This window comes from Periplaneta americana, chromosome 13 (genome assembly GCF_040183065.1).
Source record: "Periplaneta americana isolate PAMFEO1 chromosome 13, P.americana_PAMFEO1_priV1, whole genome shotgun sequence".
In the NCBI taxonomy this organism is placed as follows: domain Eukaryota; kingdom Metazoa; phylum Arthropoda; class Insecta; order Blattodea; family Blattidae; genus Periplaneta; species Periplaneta americana.
This window is the reverse complement of record NC_091129.1, coordinates 153418771-153441447: the sequence shown is the minus strand read 5'-3', so window position 1 is coordinate 153441447 and position 22677 is coordinate 153418771. Positions and strand designations below refer to the sequence as shown.

Here is a 22677-nt window from a genome sequence, read left to right as displayed (position 1 = left end):
CAAATGTCATCTCGTTATCACCAATTTCATCGGCGGTAAATAACGTAATAGTTGATACAGCGTCCTTACATAACCAATTTATATATATATATATATTGTTTTTCCAAATTTACCAAAAGAAATTAAGTAGTAAAACCAGCGAATAGAGATTATAAAGAATGGACACAGCGAATTTTCCTGTGTTTTGTTTCTCTGTGCGCCAGCGTTTAGTTCCACTTTCAAGCGCTAGAGGTTAGTGTAATCAAGCTTAGGCTGAGATAATAATTGAGAATAGAGTTGAGACACAGGATTCAAACATCACCTTCCTTATTGCATAATCCAGTAACGCTTTGCTTCAAAAAAATTCAAGTTATCAGCTTTTCCTTATTTCTCAGTGACAAACTAGTTGTAATAATATTTTTTTTATATTTCAGATATAATATATTATATTATAAAATAATATAATACATTATAACATTATGTATCAAATTCGTTTAATATTTGTATAATATAATATAGGTATATGATTTTACTTATCATAAGAGTTTTGTTTTTCCATTTTCAGCGCTATCAAATCATTACATATTTTAATTGTTGTTGGAGTCAACGTCTCAACTCTCATTATAAAGGAACTCTAGAGTCTAGACATTACAGTTAATGACGGATTTATTATTTTATGGATTCAATTTATTTTATTTGAGTGATGTGATGTCAGCGCCAACTCTAGGGAGAAAGCAGAATCTCACGCTCTAACTGGCTTGAAGGTCATTGAAATCAGTCCGGCTACATCAAAGGTACCGACGCGAAGTGTCCATTCTTTATAATCCCTATTCGCTGGTAAAACTAGGCTTGCCGACTTCTAAAAAAATTTAAATATGTCATGAGATTTCTTAACTCTTAAATTTGCAAAACTTCATTTATTAAACCTTGTCGGACCGTAAAGAAAACAACTATGACAATGTCTATAATTCATATGTTTTACAATGTTATATTATTGTGAAATTTTAATTTTCCTACCAATTTTTTTCTATATATAGCCTATTAATCTGTTGTAACCTATAGGATACTTTGTCAATTTAAGGGTTAATGCTCCTTAGCAGAGCTTTATCTGAGGAGAAAAGAGGGTGGACACATTCCTCCTCGGTTTTTCTGTTGTCTACTTGTCTTTGTTCTTGGCTTTTAATAATTTCCTTAGATTAAGAATTGCCTATATTACATAACATTATAATAGATCTATAATAGGCTATGTTACTGCTTCATAATAGTGATTGACGACCAGTCAAATACCAACCATTAATACAGCATTACAGTAAGGATATTAATTAAATTATAATTTTGTTATCCCAATTCAATGATAATAGTCGAGGCTGGAGAGAAGTTACTTCAGGCAACGAACGGTTGCTAGTCAGTTTCTCTCGAGATTTATTGTCGCATAATAATGACCTTGACATTGACGGAAAACACTCTACATAAACCACTGCTTACGTAATTAATCAGTGGCGGCTCGTTAACTTGTGGATTGGGGGAGCTGCAGTAGATTTTGGTACATACAAATTTCACTTCTTGATATCATTACTAATAAGTAAACTTCGTGGAATTGGCACAAGAATCGTAAGGTTTACTACGCACGCGGTATAGACTGTATGAGAAAGGGCGTGCAACGGATAGAGTATGCCTCTGATGTAAACACTGAGCAGTATACTGCAGTTACAATAAAACCTGTATCCTGCATTCAAGAAATATAATGAATGATCATTGAAGTAGGAAATGTCTAAACATGTAAATACATAATTATTTTGTAGTGAGATATATTAACTCTTAAAGTTTAATGTAATATACTCACATCATCCTTGAATATGTGCAATGAAGAGTTACGTACATTTTGAGCGACTGCAAAGTAACCTCCTCCGATGGTTACTTAAACAGTTTTTATATTGGGAAAATGTACGTTCAACATCACACGATGTAATACGTACATATTTGAAGAACGGAAAGTCACTACTTTTTAGTACACCAACTTCAGATGTCTTGTCGTGACCTGATGGTACATCATTTATAATACGAAGTTGTGAATAGGCAGAATTTTTAGCAATAATGTTTCTCAACTTACATTTCAATTTTTCTGAAATTAGTGAATTGTTATTTTGGATAACGGTTTATGATACTTTAAACACTATATTAAGGGCTTCTAAGAGTTGTAGTTTAGACGATTCTAACAGGGTGATGCTTTTGGACACGATTTTAAAATTAGAATCAATGAACAGAATATCTTCCAATAGCTGTTCAGAAGGCAATGATTTTACAGCTGCAACAGCGGAACTGTCTGTGCTATCCAATGCATCAATTACCTCCATTATTTTGCCGTAATTGTATTTTGCATAATAATTAACAGCAGCCAACCACGTTTTCCAACGGGTCAAGACTGGCCGCGGGGGTAAGGGTATTCCAGGGGCAATTATTTGGAATAGCAACACTCTCATTGTAGTATGTTTGATTGAATTCTTGTCTGCACTGAACAAATGTTAAGCTTTGACTACTCCAACCACAGTAATGTAAAAACAAGTGCTTACATAGCATACATTAGCTGTAGCTGCTATATATATTTGGACCGGTCACATCTCTTAACATGAACTGCTTATACTACGAGACCGGGCGGTCGCTCACCTCCTCTATACTACCGTACATCGGCAACCTGATTGCATGCTGCGTGTGGCAATTCAACGAAGTCTACTAATAAGTATAGGACAAAAATAAATGCACTACATATCGAAAAATCAAAACTTCTTGACCTAGTTGGGAGATGTCTGTGGCATCATTTGCCATAATCGCTAAAAAAGAAACTAATACCGTCGATTTCAGTCTGAATTTCAGATCGGCAGACACTCAACATGCAATCTACCAGTTCATTCGGAATTGTTTTAGAACTACCTTTAAACATGGCATGTTCCAAATGATTTTTGAGAGGCTCGTTTAGATTACTCACGAACTGTAGCAACCCACGAAATACACCAGGGTTCTTCGAATCGTTTTTTCATCATGTCCCTAAGGGGAAGTTTATATTGGCCACAAAATCAACATTTTTAAAATAATTTCACGATTTTTTCTCATTTCTTGATTATGTTTGAGAATGTTTGTTCTGTTCGCTTCACTTAGTTGCGCAGCAATATTAGTTTTGCCTAACATTGCCAATGAAACAACATTTTTCAGGTGAGACAGCGAAGATTCGTGCTTTTTAATTTTTAGGGGCAAACGTCCTAAATCTGTCACACCACTCCTAGTCTATGTAGTATTATCACCGAAGAGAAGGCAAGGAAAACAAAATACAGATTTTTTTTTTTCACATCCACGTAATCATAAATGCTTAGCGTAAATTTCATTGTTATACTTCCTTACATATATGCACTATTTCGGCTGGATGAAGCATGAGTAAGATTTAAGTCGGGTAACGGACGACCCTTTAATTTCACTTCATTATATCAATCTTCTCCGCAAGGGAAAGTTGAGAAAAATAAAATTAATATTCTGTAATTCACACACACTCATGCTTGCACATTTGCACTCGTTAAGTTACGGTATTAAGACGTCAGACCAAAGCAACACTCAGATATACTGATGGTCAACAATGTTCTAAATGTGGAAAAGAAGTCTCTTTCGTATTTTACGTGCTATATCAAAAGTATTCTACTCGTGCAATCATTTTGAGTTAAGGCAAATATTAGGTTCTGCTGGAGGTTGGATATATACGTAATAATAAGGCAAAAGAGAATATTAATTTCGTTATATTAACTCGATAAGATTCTATAACAGTAAGTATGTGAAGAGAAAATAAAAATTTTGTCATTAAGTTTCAAGGGAATAGAGAATCCATTTGACGTAGCATTACAATAGCGGTGTGGGAGTGGAGGAAAGATCTTCCCTTGTCGCCTGGCTCTGCAAGCCACTGCAGCGAAATATGGGTTTTAAACAGCGGCAGTTTCCCTCTGCTTCCCTTCACCTCTCTACCCCCTGACCATGCAAGACACACTCTCTTACGAGCTGTCCCACCCTGCAGATCCCAGGACGACTTCGATGCAGTGTCAATTCCAATACAGTCGACGCGCAAAAGGATTATGTATAAGATAATAATACATATTCCCGGCCAGATGAATTATAAAGCAATTTACCAATAAAATCTGTAACAATTCTTCTACAAATTAAAATAAATATTATTTTTATTTTCCTGTCAAAGCAGGGAGTGCTGCAGCTCCGCAGATCTTATGGGCGGGCCGCCCCTGTATACAAGAATATAACAATATACAGTAGATTGGTCGTTCTCATCTTCTTCTCATCCAACCAGGGTGCGAATTAAGATTTCTTATGAGGGGGGGGGATAGAATCCTAGAAAAAAAATACCATTATTATTATCCTCATTCGATATGGCACCCCTCATCCAGCTCACGTACAGTAATGCTGCCCTCCTTCTCTTGGAACTTTCCTCTTCGGTTATGTTTGTTACTGCGATGCCATTCGCAATGTTTCCAAGTTCGCTATGTTTTTCGAGGTATTAATATCCTATTTGAATACCCAGATCCTTCAACACTTGTATCTTTGCAGCTCATCCATCATTAAATATGAGTACAGCATCTAGTACACCAAGTTCCAATGTTGACATACCAAGAAACACATTTTTTGGAACTCGGTACCGAACAACATTGTTGATTTATTCTGAGTAATTTCTCTCAAATATTTTTTTATTAAATCAGGATGGGCAAGGTCTCGAAACGCAGGTTTATGAAGCATTAATTTTACTATAAAACAAGCCAAACCACAACCTTCTAAGGCAATTAGTTCCTGAGATATTAATTCTTTTGTGAAAAGTGGTAATCTTTTTTCTCTGAAACATAAATACACTAATATGTTTAGAAATATATTTAAAATATACCGCAGTCTACCGTAAATACAGAAGGCTCATGCCTCATTTTGATTACTGTGACACTCTCTACACTGACCTTAACATGAGACTGACAGACTACAGCGTGTTCATAATGCATGTGTTCGATTTATTTGCAACGTCCGTACCGCAGTACCGGACAGTGGGTTTGAAAGTTGAGGAGGCCAAGACGTGAATGATGAGAATATAAAAATATAAGGCCTGTGACGTACCTCATTACTAAGCCCAGAATTTATAGATTTTAAGAAATTAAAATTAGGTTTTCCAATTTATGTTTTAGGATTTTAAATCTTATGTTTAGGAATTTACATGATTTTAGGGGAAAAAATAAATATAAACAATATACTGTTAATATATTAAAACGGCTTGGTAAAGATTGCCACTCTTTGGGACACTTCCTACGAATTAGGTCTTTTTAGGTCATATTACATTTAAGAATGTTATGTTGCTACATATAACGAACAAGAAAAACAATATTTTGAGAGTAACAAGATAGCAACGAAATTGATTCGAACCTAAGAATCCGGGGCTTGCTCATTACTATTACACAGCCTAATTTTACAGAAAATTAACTGGACGTTCCTCTTTCTTCGAAAACCGATCAAATAGGCCACAACATACTGAATAACTGCTGCTAGAAGAAGCTAGAGACAAATCTGCATGTTTTTCTAAACTCTCGATATACTGTATTTAAAATACTGTATAAGTAAATACAAGTCTCCAGGTATCGATCAAATTCCAGCAGAATTAATACAAGAGGGTGGAAGTGCATTATATAGCGAAATTTATAAACTTGTACTTGCTATTTGGGAAAAGGAAATTGTACCAGATCAATGGAAGGAGTCCATAATTGTACCTATTTTTAAAAGGGGGACAAAACCAACTGTGGTAACTTTCGAGGAATATCACTTTTGTTGACGTCGTACAAAATTTTGTCCAATATTCTTTTGAGAAGATTAACTCCGTACGTAGATGAAATTATTGGGGATCATCAGTGCGGTTTTCGGCGTAACAGATCGACTATTGATCAGATTTTTTGTATTCGACAGATAATGGAGAAAAAATGGGAGTATAAGGGTACAGTACATCAGTTATTCATAGATTTCAAAAAGGCATATGACTCGGTTAAGAGGGAAGTATTATATGATATTCTTATTGAATTTGGTATTCCCAAGAAAATAGTTCGATTAATTAAAATGTGTCTCAGTGAAACATACAGCAGAGTCCGTATAGGCCAGTTTCTATCTGATGCTTTTCCAATTCACTGCGGGCTAAAGCAGGGAGATGCACTATCACCTTTACTTTTTAACTTCGCTCTAGAATATGCCATTAGGAAAGTTCAGGATAACAGGCAGGGTTTTGAATTGAACGGGTTACATCAGCTTCTTGTCTATGCAGATGACGTGAATATATTAGGAGAAAATGCACAAACTATTAGGGAAAACACGGAAATTTTACTTGAAGCAAGTAAAGCGATCGGTTTGGAAGTAAATCCCGAAAAGACAAAGTATATGATTATGTCTCGTGACGAGAATACTGTACGAAATGGAAATATAAAAATTGGAGATTTATCCTTCGAAGAGGTGGAAAAATTCAAACATCTTGGAGCAACAGTAACAAATATAAATGACACTCGGGAGGAAATTAAACGCAGAATAAATATGGGAAATGCGTGTTATTATTCGGCTGAAAAGCTCTTATCATCCAGTCTGCTGTCAAAAAATCTGAAAGTTAGAATTTATAAAACAGTTATATTACCGGTTCTTCTGTATGGTTGTGAAACGTGGACTCTCACTCTGAGAGAGGAACTTAGGTTAAGGGTGTGTGAGATTAAGGTGCTTAGGAAGATATTTGGGGCTAAGCGGGATGAAGTTACAGGAGAATGGAGAAAGTTTCACAACACAGAACTGCACGCATTGTATTCTTCACCTAACATAATTAGGAACTTAAAATCCAGACGTTTGAGATGGGCAGGGCATGTAGCACGTATGGGCGAATCCAGAAATGCATATAGAGTGTTAGTTGGGAGACCGGAGGGAAAAAGACCTTTAGGGATGCCGAGACGTAGATGGGAGGATAATATTAAAATGGATTTGAGGGAGGTGGGGTGTGATGATAGAGACTGGATTAATCTTGCACAGAATAGGGACCGATGGCGGGCTTATGTGAGGGCGGCAATGAACCTTCGGGTTCCTTAAAAGCCATTTGTAAGTAAGTAAGTAAGTATAAGTAAATACATCTCGTAACACAAAAGAATAAAATAACAAGAACACCCGCAAACAAGAAAAAATGTAACAACATAAATGAAAACTTTTACGCAGGGAGAGAAAACTAACAAGACGTGACTCAATTTTCTAAAACCAAGAATAGAGAAAGAGAGAAAGCTTCCGAATACAGCCGAAACCGGCCGTGACTAAGCAGTACAGTTGTCAGCCATGGGTAGGACGTCTCCAAATCGGCTCCCTTCGCGCGTTCTAGTCAAGTTTAAACACTCTTCTAACCAGTTATCTTATTGGTTGAACTGCTGTTGTCATGGTTACCGGGGAGTAGCGTCATGTAGCCGACTCCTCTCTCCCGCTCTCGCATAGACACTGCAGGCTGCTAGATGTCGACTATACAGGTTACAGCGCTATCTGTTATTTTTCAGTACGAATTATTTGTACTATGTACAGTATAGCGAGCGGTCATCACCAACTGAATGTGGTCGACTTTACGTAATTTACATCTTATAGTAGGGAGCAGGAATATTGGCGGATGGAGGTATACCCCTTCATACTAACCCAACCCACGTTCCACCCCTACTTTAGCTGTAAATGTTCTTCGAAGGGTCGCTTCCGAAACATCTTTCACTCCTCGCTACGTAACCTAAAGTCTGTAACATCTAAATAGTGTTTATATATAAACACTGTCTGTGTGTCAGTATTTAGTGTAATTTCTGTGCGCAGCATTATAATTATTTCATTAAACAACAGCACATGTGAACACTTCATTTGTTATCATACAAACTTCTGGTATACAATATGCGACATGATTTTATAATTACTATAATGATATCGAATAGCATTGGTATTTTGAGGTGAATGAACTAAGAAAATCAGTTGAATTCATATCTTCCAAGTTCGACATTCTTAAGGTACGTTTTCCTCGGTGCGACTATTGCGATGATCGTTCAACGATGATCGTGCAACGATAATCGTTGAGCACTATTTCTTTGTATTTTCTAGAGTCGCGGCAGTCGCTCGGAGGAAAACAGCTCCATAGAAAATACAAAGAAATAGTGCTCAACGATTATCGTTGCACGATCATCGTTGAACGATCATCGCAATAGTCGCACCGAGGAAAACGTACCTTTAGAGAGGAATTGGCGCACACAAGACATGAACTCAACTCCACGCAGGAGGAGATGAAGAGGCTAGTGCAAGAAAATGACCATCTCATATAGGAAATGAGTGATCTGCAGCAGTACACACGCAGAGACAATATAATGCTATTTGGAATTCCGGAGATCGATGAACAATCAACTTATGAAGTCATTTACCAAATATCGGAAGTCATAGGCGGTAGTGAATTGGTGCAACATGATGTAAGCGTAGCACATCGCATACCATCCAGGCCAGGGAAGACGCGTCCTATTATCATCCGCTTCACAAAGAGTAGAAGTCGTGATGAATGGCTCCAGCTGTTCAGAAACGAGGCCAAAAATGATGGCAGCGGTCCTGGGATTGCGACAATGAAAGTCAACAGGGACCGTCCGGCAGGAAGAATCACAGCAGGTGACCAACTGACAGCAGTGACCAGAGACCTTTTGAACAAAACAAGGGTTGCAAGAAAAGATGAAGCCAGTCCCGTGAGTAAAATCACTGGTGTTGGCGATGTAAATAATTTGTAAATAGTATTGTGTCGGTACCCAGGTTTTATTTTAGATAATATAATTGACTTAATAATAATAATAATAATAATAATAATAATAATAATAATAATAATAACACAATGGTTTTTAACGATTTACTTCACTGCAATGAGTATATTGCCAATATAACCTACTGTCAGATCTTAAAATATTTCACTTAAACTTATAGTGACCTAATTCCTGTTTTCCTCATTCTCTTAATAACCAGAATTTCAATCATATTACGAAAATTTTAATTTGTTGGATTAATTAAAGTTTTTTTAAGTATTCGTAAACACTATAAATAATTCCTTTCGCTTGGCTCTGCGCTTCTAGACATGTCTAGACATGTCGCTCAACTAGGCGCAGAAGCAATTCCACTGTTAGTATTGAAAATTACTGTTTGAATATGTGCACAGTGAACAGACAACAGCTACGATGACTACTCTCTCAATACCCAACGATTGGCTTGCAAGCAACTACACCCGAACGCATCGACACACTGCCAGTCAGTCATCCCAATGGACAGGTCAGAAGAGAGGGGGTGGTACGTGCAAAAATGTGCTAAGTACGACCCGCCAATATCTTTGCTCCCTGCTATAGTCGTAGTGAATAATAAAATTAATATAAAAGGAAAAATGTTCGTCATTTGCTGTAACTTGTCTGTGATCTTAATTCAGCTGGAATTATTACTGCCATATTGTGTTCTGGTAAAATATTTGGGGAGGCTCGGCCTCCCTTGCCTCCCCTGAAAATCCGCCGCTGGGCGTGGATCTGACCGTATCTCACCTTCACTAAATATGCTGTCCTGGGTCCGTCTCAAAGAGCGAAGAACTATTCACTGTCTCACGTTACTCTTCAGTATTCTTCAGAACTCTAACCCTAGCTACTTAGCTTCTCGTTTTCAACATTTTTCCTCATATCATGAAATAGATACTCGCTCACAACGCCATATTACACTCTCCATTCCTAAGCACAGAACATCCTCCTACTCTTCATCTTTCACCGTCTTTGCAGCTCATCTTTGGAACTCTCTACCACAACATGTCAGAGACTGTCAGCCCTTTTCTCTGCGATAATTTTGTAAAAATATATGTTTCTTCCCCCCCCCCTTTTTTTTTGATCGCCAGATGAAGTTATTGTCGTACACTTTTTATTGTTGATTCTATTTAAATTTCGTGTTTTTTTATTATTGTATTACATTCCATTTGTTTTATCCTTCCTTACGTTTTTCCGTATTAACTTTCTGTACAAACTGAATTGCTTTTATTATATTCCAATCTTTAGATTTGTATTTTACTTTCTTTTTTCTATTATGGTATTATTTTCATATCGTTTAGTGTCGTTTTTGTTATGCTATTATTTTCTGTAAATATGTTAGTATCCTGTTAAATTTTCACTGCTTGTATACTTTGTCACCTGGTAGAGTGTAAGAGAAGGCCTTATGGCCTTGAAATATATTATTATTATTATTATTATTATTATTATTATTATTATTATTATTATTATTATTATTGTTATCATCATTATCATTATTTTTTCGATTATATGCAATGAATAATATTTAATAAAACTATATAAGTATATTGATTACAATTGTTAATACATAGGCCTATCATGTCCCAATTTGAATTTTTATAAATTAAAATCAGTAACCTATATTTAATGTCAAAAAATTGAAGACATGTTGATGTAATATGATACAACAAATTCAACGAAACCACTCACATCCATAAAACGCAGACGTAAAATTAGTTATGTATGTATGTCCGGCTTCACAGCGAGAAGGGTCGCCTTCCGGATCCTAGTTGCCATCTTCTTCTGTCCTCCCAATCACCGTCTTGTAACTCTCTCTGTGACATAGCATTATTAACTCCTTTAATCCATGTATCTCGCGGTCGCCATCTTCTTCTTCTTCTTCTCCCATTTGGGACCCATTTCAAGATAGTTTTCGGCAATCTTTCGTTTTCCATCCGCTCAACATGTCCGTACCAAATTAACTGTCTTCCTTGTATTTCTTCGATGACTGTTTTCTCTTTATGCACAAGTCTTCTAATATCCTCGTTCTTAACCCTATCTAGTCTTGACTTCATGGCTGATCTTCTCAGGAAATCCATGTCAGTAGATAGAAGCTTATTTTTCATACGCTCAGGTATCTGCCAAACTTCACATCCATAGAGTAATGTGCTTTTAACTATGGATTCGTATATCATCATTTTTGTTTTTTCCCCAAGGTTCTTCTGCCATAGAATAGAATTTAGTGTTCCTGTAACTTTCCTGGCGTTAATTATTCTTGAATTTATCATATTTTCGTATCTTCCTGTATTATCAAATTTTGCTCCTAAATATGTGAATTCATTACATGACTTTATTGTTATAAATTATATAAATATAATTGTTCTAACCTGAGTGCACTATATTTTTAACTTGTTTTAGGCCTATATTTATTTTTAATTCATGTAATTATTATTATTATTATTATTATTATTATTATTATTATTATTATTATTATTATTATTAAAATAGTAAATATTCTAATATTTTAACAAACCAAATACCAAATTAAGCAGAATGAACCATACTTTCATAAAGTGTAAAAAAAAATAAAAATAAAAATGTCAATTTTTTTTCATTTTGGGTCTTGATGACTTCCCTTAAAATTTTCATTTCTGAGGAATGTATACTGCTCGCATTTACTTGCGTTTCACTGTTCAGCGGTTAATTACATTTCACTGTTCAATGTTTACATTGGAAATTCAGAGGGAATTCTCTTCAAAATATGTGACTGGTTTTCAGTCAATAAATTGGTATTAAATTGTAACAAAACTAACATAATTCAATTTAAATCCTGTGCAAATTCAACCTCGCAAATTTCTAGCGCAATAATTAACAACAGATCCCTATTAGAAACAACGACAACCAAATTTCTTGGCTTAAAAATCGATAATGTGTTAAATTGGAAAAATCATATTAAAGAAATTACCCCCAAACTAAATTCAGCTTGTTTTGCTATTAGAACTATGCAAAAATAGTAAATATCAATACCTTAAAAACAATATACTTTGCATACTTCCACTCGGTAATGAGTTTTGGAATAATATTCTGGGAAAATTCCACAGATAGTAACAGTATATTTCTATTACAAAAAAGAGTAATTAGAATAATAGTAGGTGCCAAATGTAGGGAATTTTGTAGGACTATTTTAAAAAAACTACAAATAATGCGCATGGCTTGTCAGTATATCTTTTCATTAATAATCTTCCTCGTATGTAATCGTGAAAACTTTGTAACTAATTCAACAGTTCATAGCATAAATACACGTCAAAGAAATGACTTTCATACTCCATTGGCAAGTCTATCGTGCTATCAAAAAGGAGTGCGTTATATGGCAGTAACAATTTTTAATAGCCTCCCAATCGATATAAAAAATGAAACTCAAAACATAAGATTATTTAGGGCCAAATTAAAGAAGTGCCTAATTTCTCACGCCTTCTATTCTGTAAGTGAATTCATGACATTCTATAACACTTCATGAAATTGACAGTGGCGTAGCGTCAATGTAAGCTAAAAAGCTCAGCTTCCCCAGTTAATAATAATTTCATAATAAACCTTCAGTCTATGGACAAAATTATTTATTAATTGTAATAGAATTTATATTTACGCGTTAAATATTGTGATGCGGCAGCTCAGGATGATTTGTGATGCAGCAGTAAACAAGAAGCCTGCACACACCAGCTTCCAAGCAGACTGGTTTCTTACACTCATTCTTCTGTGTAACCCACCCCGCAGATTTTCCATCCCTTTCAAACTAAACTATCCTGGTCGCAAGAATATCAAGAAGCTAGCTTTGACATTCAAAATAAGTAGTTTCCGAGTTATCCCTTTTCGTGAGTTGTGTTCAGTTGAAGTGTTAGTGTGCATTGTGGCTGATATAATAAGTATGAGTGAAATAACAGTTCCTGACACCAATTTACATGAATTTTTAGGACAATATTCTATTATCAAGACTGACTTACGAACAAAAGTGTGATCTAAAAAACAAATGACCGACTCCCTTGCCGTCAATGAAGGACACAACCAAAAGACAGCCACATACGTACTGTATCTATTGACCGTTAATATTGTGATTCCTCTAACTATGACAGGGAGTGAGCTAATGTTATACGTATACGTGTCTATTTGTTAGAGACATGTGTAAACCGTGAAATCATATTTTACTACTATTTACTATGTAAATTGTAAATAAATCTGAAAAAAAAATCTGAACTACGTACCATTTGAGGCCATGCCTTATTTGTGTTACTTACGAGGTTCCTACCAACCTTTGACTCCTGACAACTTTGACTACTATTTATTTTAAGACTATGTTTTTGTAATACGTTTTCTCATATTGCATGAAAGTCAACTTGAATTAGCTTCCCCTGCTCAAAATTTCATGCTGCGCCACTGGAAATTGATACTAAAACTATGTGTTGTACTAGTAGACTATATTGTAAATGACGCTATAGATAAATTGAACGAAGACATTGACTCGATTGTGACATGGACAAAGAAACTCCGTCTTAAAATCAATCCTGGAAAGACACAAGCAATTATATTAGGACACAAACGGCAAACCGACGCTGTAAAACACCTCGACATTTCCCCTGTTAAAGTAAGTACAGTGCATATCCCTTTCAGTTCTTCAGTAAAAAATCTTGGCATTCACATGGATAATAATCTCAACTGGGACATGCAAATCACAGAAACCTGCAGAAAAGTATATTCTATTATCCATGTGCTAAAAAGGATAAATGTTCATCTCCCCTCTTGCTTAAAAAAAGTCCCTTGTGCAGACACTTGCATTTCCCTATTTCGACTATGCGGACATTTTACTGACTGACCTCTCCAGCGACAACAAAATGAAACTTCAACGTGCTCATAATTTGTGTGTACGTTTTGTAAGCAATGTTCGTAAATATGATCATATTACCCCATCCCTGGAAGCAATAGGTTGGCTTAAACTAGATAAGAAAAGAAATTTACATTCACTTCTCTTTCTCTTCGAAATCTTGAACTCTTCTATTCCTTCGTACCTGTCGTCTCGCTTCACTTACCTTTCTTCCCACCATAATCTGAACACACGCTCTCGTCATGAAACAATACTAACAATACCATCCCATCGCACCTCCTCATACTCATCTTCTTTCACAATAGCCCTGCCAAGACTCTGGAATTCGCTACCTGCTAGCATCAGGGACTGTCGAAATAAAATTTAATTCAAACGAAAACTTACTAGGCACTTGGTCAGTAATTGATTTCTTGTAAATAGTTTCTTTACTCTATCACAAAATATTTCAATATTCAGTAATTTCATCACTATACAATTTTGTTATTCTAGATTTAATTTGTAATTCAGTAAATATAAAATATTCTTTGTTTCTCTATGATAAATTATCTAGCTTTAATTATTCAGGTAATCTTTTCGTACTTTGATTTTATTGTAATTGTAAATTTAATAGTAATTATAATATTATTTGTAATTGTAATTGTAAATTTAATACTAATTGTAATTTTATTGTTGATATTGTAGTTGGAATCTCCTGGTAGAGGGGCAGAGAAGGCCTGACGGCCTTATCTCTACCAGGTTAAATAAATAAATACTAAATACTAATACTAAATTGTAAATCTCGTCTGTATATATATTTCATCTAGACTGTGACTATAAATTAAGACTTTATAATAGTATTAAGTTTTTTGACTTGTTCCATATTCTAGCTCTAAGCAATGTATGAATACCATGGAATGTTAATAATTACAATACAATACATCTGTATAGAGAAATAGGCATGGCCGTCTTTTTATTAATTTTCAATTTGATTTATTTTCTTTTTAGTTTATGTCCAATTACGGGCACTCTTGTAATTATGTCGCAGATTGTGTGGCATGTTGATAATTATATTTATATGCTCTTTTCTTTGCTAGTAGACATTTTGTATGTTACATAGAAGTGTGAAATGCAATTTATATCTTTGATATTTTTCCTATAAACTTGACATGATTTCGTTTAACAGGGAACTGAAGAATGGCTAAAGTTGATGGAGCTGGTCTTGGCTACTCCTACCACCTTCCCTCTGGTGGATGGAGTCTCAAGATCCGCAACGCTCTCTCGCAGTTCAGCGATCTCTTCAGCGAATTCAATCGGTATATTGCACCAGCTTATCATCATGACCGGTGTGAGAGGTAAGCCTGTTCTAATTAAGAGCTCTACTGAATGCTTTTCCTCTCACTTACTTACTTACTTATTGGCTTTTAAGGAACCCGGAGGTTCATTGCCGCCCTCACATAAGCCCGCCATTGGTCTCTATCCTGAGCAAGATTAATCCAGTCCCTACCATCATATCCCACCTCCCTCAAATCCATTTTAATATTATCTTCCCATCTACGTCTCGGCCTCCCTAAAGGTCTTTTTCCCTCCGGCCTCCCAACTAACAATCTATATGCATTTCTGGATTCGCCCATACGTGCTACATGCCCTACCCATCTCAGACGTCTGGATTTAATGTTCCTAATTATGTCAGATGAAGAATACAATGTGTGCAGTTCTGCGTTGTGTAACTTTCTCCATTCTCCTGTAACTTCTTCTCTTTTAGCCCCAAATATTTTCCTAAGAACATTATTCTCAAACACCCTTAACCTCTGTTCCTCTCTCAAAGTGAGAGTCCAAGTTTCACAACCATAAAGGACAACCGGTAATGTAACTGTTTTATAAATTCTTTCAGATTTTTTGACAGCAGACTAGATGACAAAAGCTTCTCAACCATATTTATTCTGCGTTTAATTTCCTTCCGAGTGTCATTTATGTGTTACTGTTGCTCCGAGATATTTGAATTTTCCACCTCTCCAAAGGATAAATCTCCAATTTTTATATTTTCATTTCGTACAACAATCTGGTCACGAGACATAATCATATACTTCGTCTTTTCGGAGTTTACTTCCAAACCTATCGCTTTACTTGCTTCAAGTAAAATTTCCGTGTTTTCCCTAATCGTTTGTGGATTTTCTCCTAACATATTCACGTCATCCGCATAGACAGGAAGCTGATGTAACCCGTTCAATTCCAAACCCCCTCTGTTATCCTGAACTCTATATAAAACCACAGTCTAGTATATACAGTCACGAAGCTTGAGTTTTGAGGGAGCTAGAAACAATAGACTGTGCAGGTACTATTTTGCATTGTCTGTATCGAGGCGACAGTAGCGATCCTAGTGGTTAGCAACTATCTATGGATGCATATTTACTACGTATTCAGCTTCGTGACTGTATATATTAGACTGTGATAAAACCAGTATACAAAAGTAGTGGGTACTTCCTACTACTGAAATTGTGATGCCTACTGCATATCCTTTTCAATTATGTAGGCCTATAAAAATTTATTAGAAAAAAAATTCAATCTGATTTTCCCACAGAATGACGATGGTGCATTTTGGTTTTAGTCAGTATAACCTACTTTTATTTCTGAGCAAGACAAAATATTAAAATATGTTGTTCAATATAGGCGAGTGTAATTATATTTGTTATTGTTCCACAGGTCAGTTCAGATGCGACTCTACTCTATGCACAAAAGGGAATTTGTGATGGTGTTCTTAGCTTTCTTCGCCTGCTTTGGACTTGGTGTTTTCATTGGACTAGCAGGTGAGGTTACGAAGTAATTTTAATATATTCGGTGAGAGTAAGTGCCAAGAATACTAACAAGGATATCTTCCAAAGTCATGTCGACGCTTCCCTTGAAAATTCGTTTACGAAGAGATGATATAAAGGAAAACCTAAACATAAATAAGCAAATAGTAGCCATTATGAATTTTATTGTAAGATTGTCTTCAGTGGTCTCACGATTACCAAAATAACTGCTGATTCAAGGCCTCAGATCTGACCAAAGACACTGGATTTTAAAAGGTGTTGCGATCCTTAATATGGCTTTCTCTTAAAAGAAAGTAAAGCTGGGAGGTTGGTGTAGTAGCACAGTCTAGTATATACAGTCGCGAAGCTCAATATGTAGTAAATATGCAAACATTAGATAGTTGCTCACCACTAGGATCGCTAACATCGCTTCATTACAGGCAATGCAAAATAGAACCGTCACAGTCTATTGTTTCTAGCACCCTCAAAACTCAAGCTTCGTGACTGTATATAGTAGACTGTGGTAGTAGATTTATGGCACGTAAAAGAATCTTGTACCTTATGGAGGGCTCAAGAAAAATTTATCGGCCATTTTTGCCCATGTTGAATTCGGAATTGAATAATTTCTGTAGTTTAAATAAACTACTACTACTACTACTACTACTACTACTACTACTACTACTGCTGCTACTGCTACTACTACCACTACCACAGTCTAGTATATACAGTCGCGAAGCTCAATACGTAGTAAATATGCAAACATTAGATAGTTGCTCACCACTAGGATCGCTAATATCGCCTCATTACAGGCAATGCAAAATAGAACCGTCACAGTCTAATGTTTCTAGCACCCTCAAAACTCAAGCTTCGTGACTGTATATAATACACTGTGCTACCATTACTACTACTACTAGGTCTGTGAAAATACTACACATTTAGCCGAAAAAACATAAACTTGACACTCTAGAACAATATGAAATTTACAGCCATACAAAAACACACCCCTCCTCACATTCTGAACACTCAACTCAATTTCAAAACACACATCTTTTTTGACACAATCATGAACACACTCCACCACAACAGGATACCAGAAGCTAGAGCAGGACATTGGAGACGGTCTTGGCAGGACCTTCACTAGACCATGGATGAATATAATAGGATGCGAAACTTACTGAGTTTCCTGTAACACATACTAGAGGCGCTGTTGTAGAAATTGACCTTGCTGCCACCTGTTGGGGGGAGGGGGCGTTATTACATCTAGCAGCGCACCAAGTAGCGAAAAGTGTAATTACTCCATGCATTTAGCAGCGCACATGGTGACGAAAATGTTAAACTGTGCAGAAAGTATTCCCTCCCATCCCTCATCGATATTCAAAACTACTCAATTTGTAACTCAATTTAAAATAAAATATTTACATTCTTATTCCTCACAGCATCTTCTACTGAAAATTCTTACCGGAGCCAACAGGAAGATAAAGAGACGATCTATTTTACACTGCCCAATTAAAATATAACCAGACAGAGACAAAAAATAAAGCAAAAGGTTAGATAATTGGGATTGTATTCTTTGGGTATTTATTGTACAGCGCAATTGAGAAGGCTGCAAGAACGAACTACTTAGATGTTCAATTTAGAGATAATTTGTATAAACAAAAGCCGCCCTAAATAAGGGTTCTATAGATCGGCCTACTAATCAATTCATAAAGAATAATAAGTAAACAAAACAATTTTGTGACACTTGGAAAGAAAAAGAAAAAACATTAAGATAAGAAAACGTAGGAAATCATTTACAATAAAAATTTTGTTGGGTACAAATGATTACTAATTATAGCTAAGGATGATTTTGACACGAGAGATCCTATGGCATCAATCGTTGCATCAGAAATTACTATTACTTTACAATACATTCAACAACACTATTTTTGCAGTGTCCATAAACATCACTGTTTAACACTGCTTATACAAACACGTATCACTTTATGTTCACTTATTAGCAAGTTTCTGTCTGCCATCTCGATTCCTCGAGCAATATCTCGAACGGATAAATGGAGAACTCTGGGTAATGTACCCAACACGTAGTTCTAATGTTCACCACCTATGACGTTGGGCGCTGATCATCTTATTTCAGCCCCCCGCCGACACTTATGTACCATACGTCATGTTCCTGTTAATAAAAAAAAAATTATATATTTATCCATGACTAGACTTTGGACAATGAAGGATAACACTTCGAAACTAGTCAGCCAGGTAATTTCCTAAAAAGTTAACACAGTAAAGAAGGTTGTAAAGTCAGTCAGTGATTATTACTTACTTATAGCTTTTAAGAAACCCGGAGGTCCATTGCCACTCTCACATAAGCCTGGCATTGGTTCCTATACTGTGCAAGATTAATCCAGTCTTTATCATATCCCACCTCAATCAGTGATTATATACCGGTAAGTCTTAAAAGTGTACGTACATATACAATGAAGTTATTTTGTGTTGGGTAAGCCTTTGGTCTAGGTGACACAGGAGTTTTCTCTGGAAGCTCTGGTTCTCCTGTGGCATCTCAGCAAATCTCCATTATCATCTAATCGCATGTATAGCATAGACCAGCCTCCTATGGCCACCCTGGGCAACGACTCTGTCGGTAAATTGGTCTACACAACTAGCTTCATGTGGATGAATAACCAACAGTCAAGTACTTACATTAGTAATGAAGGTCAATGTAGAATTGTAGAGTATCCACCGCCCACTGAACGAAATATTGGTTAAACGAGCGTTGAGCGACTTCCGCCGATTTTGGAATAGACACCGACACACTTAGGTTAGGTTAGTTTAGCCTTTTATTATCCCGTCAAGCTGAAGGTGAAAGCGATTGAGTGTGATTTTTTGTTTTTTATGTTGGCAGTTTAAGTGCGTCGGTGTCTATTCCAAAATTGGCGGGTGAATGTTACTTATGTCCCGCCCACTACAGGAGACATAGGCCAGTTTTACACCAATCCTAAACATCTTGACGGGATAACAAAAACCTAACCTAACCTAACCTAAGTGCGTCGGTGTCTATTCCAAAATTGGCGGAAGTCGCTCAACGCTCCTTTAACCAATATTCGTTCAGTGGGCGGTGGATACTCTACATTGATCCCAATTTTCGCAAATCTAATGTAAAAGGCTGCATACACAAGAAACAAGTTATACTAAATGTTTAGGATTAGTGTAAAACTGGCCTATGTCTCCTATAGTGGGCGGGACATAAGTAACATTCACCGTGCAATCTTTCAAAGGAGGTTTGGACTTGATGCTGTGCTAGAATTCCCTGTGAGAATTGTTCTTCAGCGCATCCCTTCCATAATAATTAAAGTATAAAATAAAGTTTATTTATAAACTTCGTGTAATTTCCGCGAATTTGATATTAAGACAAAATTACGTATTTGATTTAAGAATAAAAATGGTTTAATTCTTGTTAGAAAAACTGTGGTGCTAAATGTTGTTGTTCTGTATCACGAACTCTTATTCTGTAAATCTGTAATTGTTTCAGTAATAGAAGTAAGAAAGAACAGTAATTCATTGCCACTTTTCCTCTGCCAAGGTCCACCCATCACAAGTACGTCGGAACAGAAGGGATCCGTCCTTATAGCTAAGCAGAATGGCAGTGACTTGGCTAATGGTCCCTTCATAATGATGACACCAGCGATGTCAACTTACAGCCAACAACTCTGGGTCATTGCCAAAGTCAAAACTAACAATAGAGATGGTGAGTTGTTGCACTTACTTCATCGTGACTTTCTTTTAAAAAGTTCAATAAGTATTTTTTTTTTTTCCAAGTGTGGAGAAATATTTGTGTATCTACAAGCTACCAGTATGTAAATTGATTTAGGAACTGCTTCCACATAAACTTTCAAGCATACTCTACAGAGCTAAACATAGGCTAAGGACCTCTCCTATTAATTATTTTCATTGAGACATCTGTGCAAATATAAGTCATTGACGATTTAAAAATCTTCTCGTTCTTCCCATACCCTGTAGTCTTCGAATGCTGTTTTAGATGTTATGAATTTACGTTTGTATGGAGTTTTGAAAAAAGAAGAATATTAAGTGAGAAAAACGAAAACCTAACATTCGAATTACCTTTCGTGTAATATTAAAATCTCCTTTATTCTCTTACTTCTACCCCATATAGCAATGCCATATCTAATAACAGATTCAAAATAAGCGAAGTATGTGTTTTTCATGTAGGTAGTGCAATGGAATACAATTTTGTTTAATTTCTAATTATAAATAAATAAACAAAGAAAAAAACAAACACTAATACATAAATAAGAAACAGAGGGTCCGGTGTAGAAATTGGTTATCGCTATTTTACACTAAACCTTGTTTTGAAATTAAGACTAATACTGTCTGATAATAAATCAACAAAAAAGTTGCGGATTATCCACAAATAAGACAATTTATAAAGAAATAGAGTTGCACTATTTCTCAATGCACTGGAACGGGTCCAGGGTGTATTTTTTATTTTAAAGAAATAAATTATTTAAATAGCTTACGAACTTTGCATTATATAATTTTAATAGGCAATTTTGGTGTATGCATTAGAAATAATAGAACTGTAGGCTATTACGTTATCGTTCATAAATATGTTGGGTCATGTTCCTGTATGTCTCCATCCCAAATAGCTGTCACTTTTTCTTACGAGAGAGCAATATCATCTACAATTTCTAACTTTGCACCTCACTCTTCGGAAGTTTCCTAGTACCCGATACTCGCTACATAAGCTGTTAAGTCAGCCATTGTTGTATAATCATAAAAAATGTATATTTTCCCTGGACCAAAATATATTACAAACTGACTAGAAACACACCTAGTAACAAACTATTAAAATTCTTTTCAGAAATCAGCTACTGTGTAAACACAAAAACGACCTATGTAACGAGTACCAGGTACTAGGGAACTACACACTCTTCTTCTTATCAATCTCATATCTTGTAAAGTTCTTAACATGTTCTCATTGCCTCATGAAAAGGTTTGGATAATATCCAATATACCTCTAACATCCATGATTATCTGAAAATTGATGTTGAAAGTTCCGCGCTTGTCATCTGTTACGTATTAATGCGCGTGAGCCTTTAATGCCAAGAATGTACTTCTATGACGCCATCCCAACACAATGAGAAATAGTGCAACTCTTTTTCTTTATAAATTGTCTTATTTGTGGATAATCCGCAAATTTTTTTGTTGATTTTTTATGAGACAATACTAGTCTTAATTTCAAAACAAGGTTTAGTGTAAAATAGTGATAACCAATTTCTACGCCCGACCCGAAACAGAAATCAAGATTGGCTGTTTATTACCTGTACATATTTTGTAACGAAGTGCTCAGAAAATTTCAGATATGAGTTCTGGCCACAGAAATATAAATGTCTACATAAACAGTAACCTATAGTATATTCTTGACATTACATTTTAACGTACTTTGTCTTTTTTTTTTTTTTTTTTCAGATGAAAGCTTTGATAAGACTTTTCATGTAAGTGTGGCTATAGATGGTATAACAGCAGACCGTAAGCCTATAACAATTCTACATAGTGATCGAGCACATAACAGGTACCGGTATGCTTATATCATTATGTTAAAGCTTAATTTTAAATTAACTATTGGACTGTCATTGATGTTATTCTATTGTTAGTCTAGTGCAGGGACGGGGAACTCACATTGTAAACAGAGCAGTCAGTATGAGTACCTACATACAACAGCAACTAAGGTAGCGGGAGAAGTTAAGCTCTCTGAGAGAGGGTGTTTCCAGTCAATAGTCTAGTGCAGCGTTTCTCAAACTATGGTCTGTGGACCACCAGTGGTCCTCGATGTCTGCCCTTGTGGTCCTTCAAAAAAGACAGAAGAAAAAATAAAATTCAATCGAATTGCATATCACACCATAGCTGAAAATTTCAGAGTTTGTAAATGACACATGGCAATCGTCTTTCACTTTTTCTCCCAGTACTGATATTTCATTAAATTTATTTAACTTACATGTCTATCGCCTTCCCACTCTACTCTCAGCAACAAAAGAGGGATTTAAAGCACTATGAACGTGGTGTTTCTCACCATCTTTTTCGTGCAAATCTAGCGCTGTGCCTGTTACCCAGCTAGGGACCACCTGAATTCATAACAGGACCAAAGTACCGAACCTTTTAATGTATTTATGACTTTCTTAATAGTTTTGCTGACACCCAGTCTTCACATTCA

At 35.8% G+C, this 22677-nt stretch overlaps 1 protein-coding gene across 1 annotated transcript in view; it reads left to right on the top strand.

The window, feature by feature from the left end:
* The window catches only part of LOC138712561 (transmembrane protein 181), a 61313-nt gene that overhangs the window by 5032 nt on the left and 33604 nt on the right, over positions 1-22677 (top strand). The window contains exons 2-5 of the mRNA XM_069844485.1: positions 14852-15020; positions 16369-16472; positions 20029-20193; positions 21936-22038. Of these exons, the coding sequence (XP_069700586.1) occupies positions 14863-15020; positions 16369-16472; positions 20029-20193; positions 21936-22038 (530 nt within the window). The 5' untranslated portion in view covers positions 14852-14862. The remainder of the gene's footprint in view (positions 1-14851; positions 15021-16368; positions 16473-20028; positions 20194-21935; positions 22039-22677) is intronic.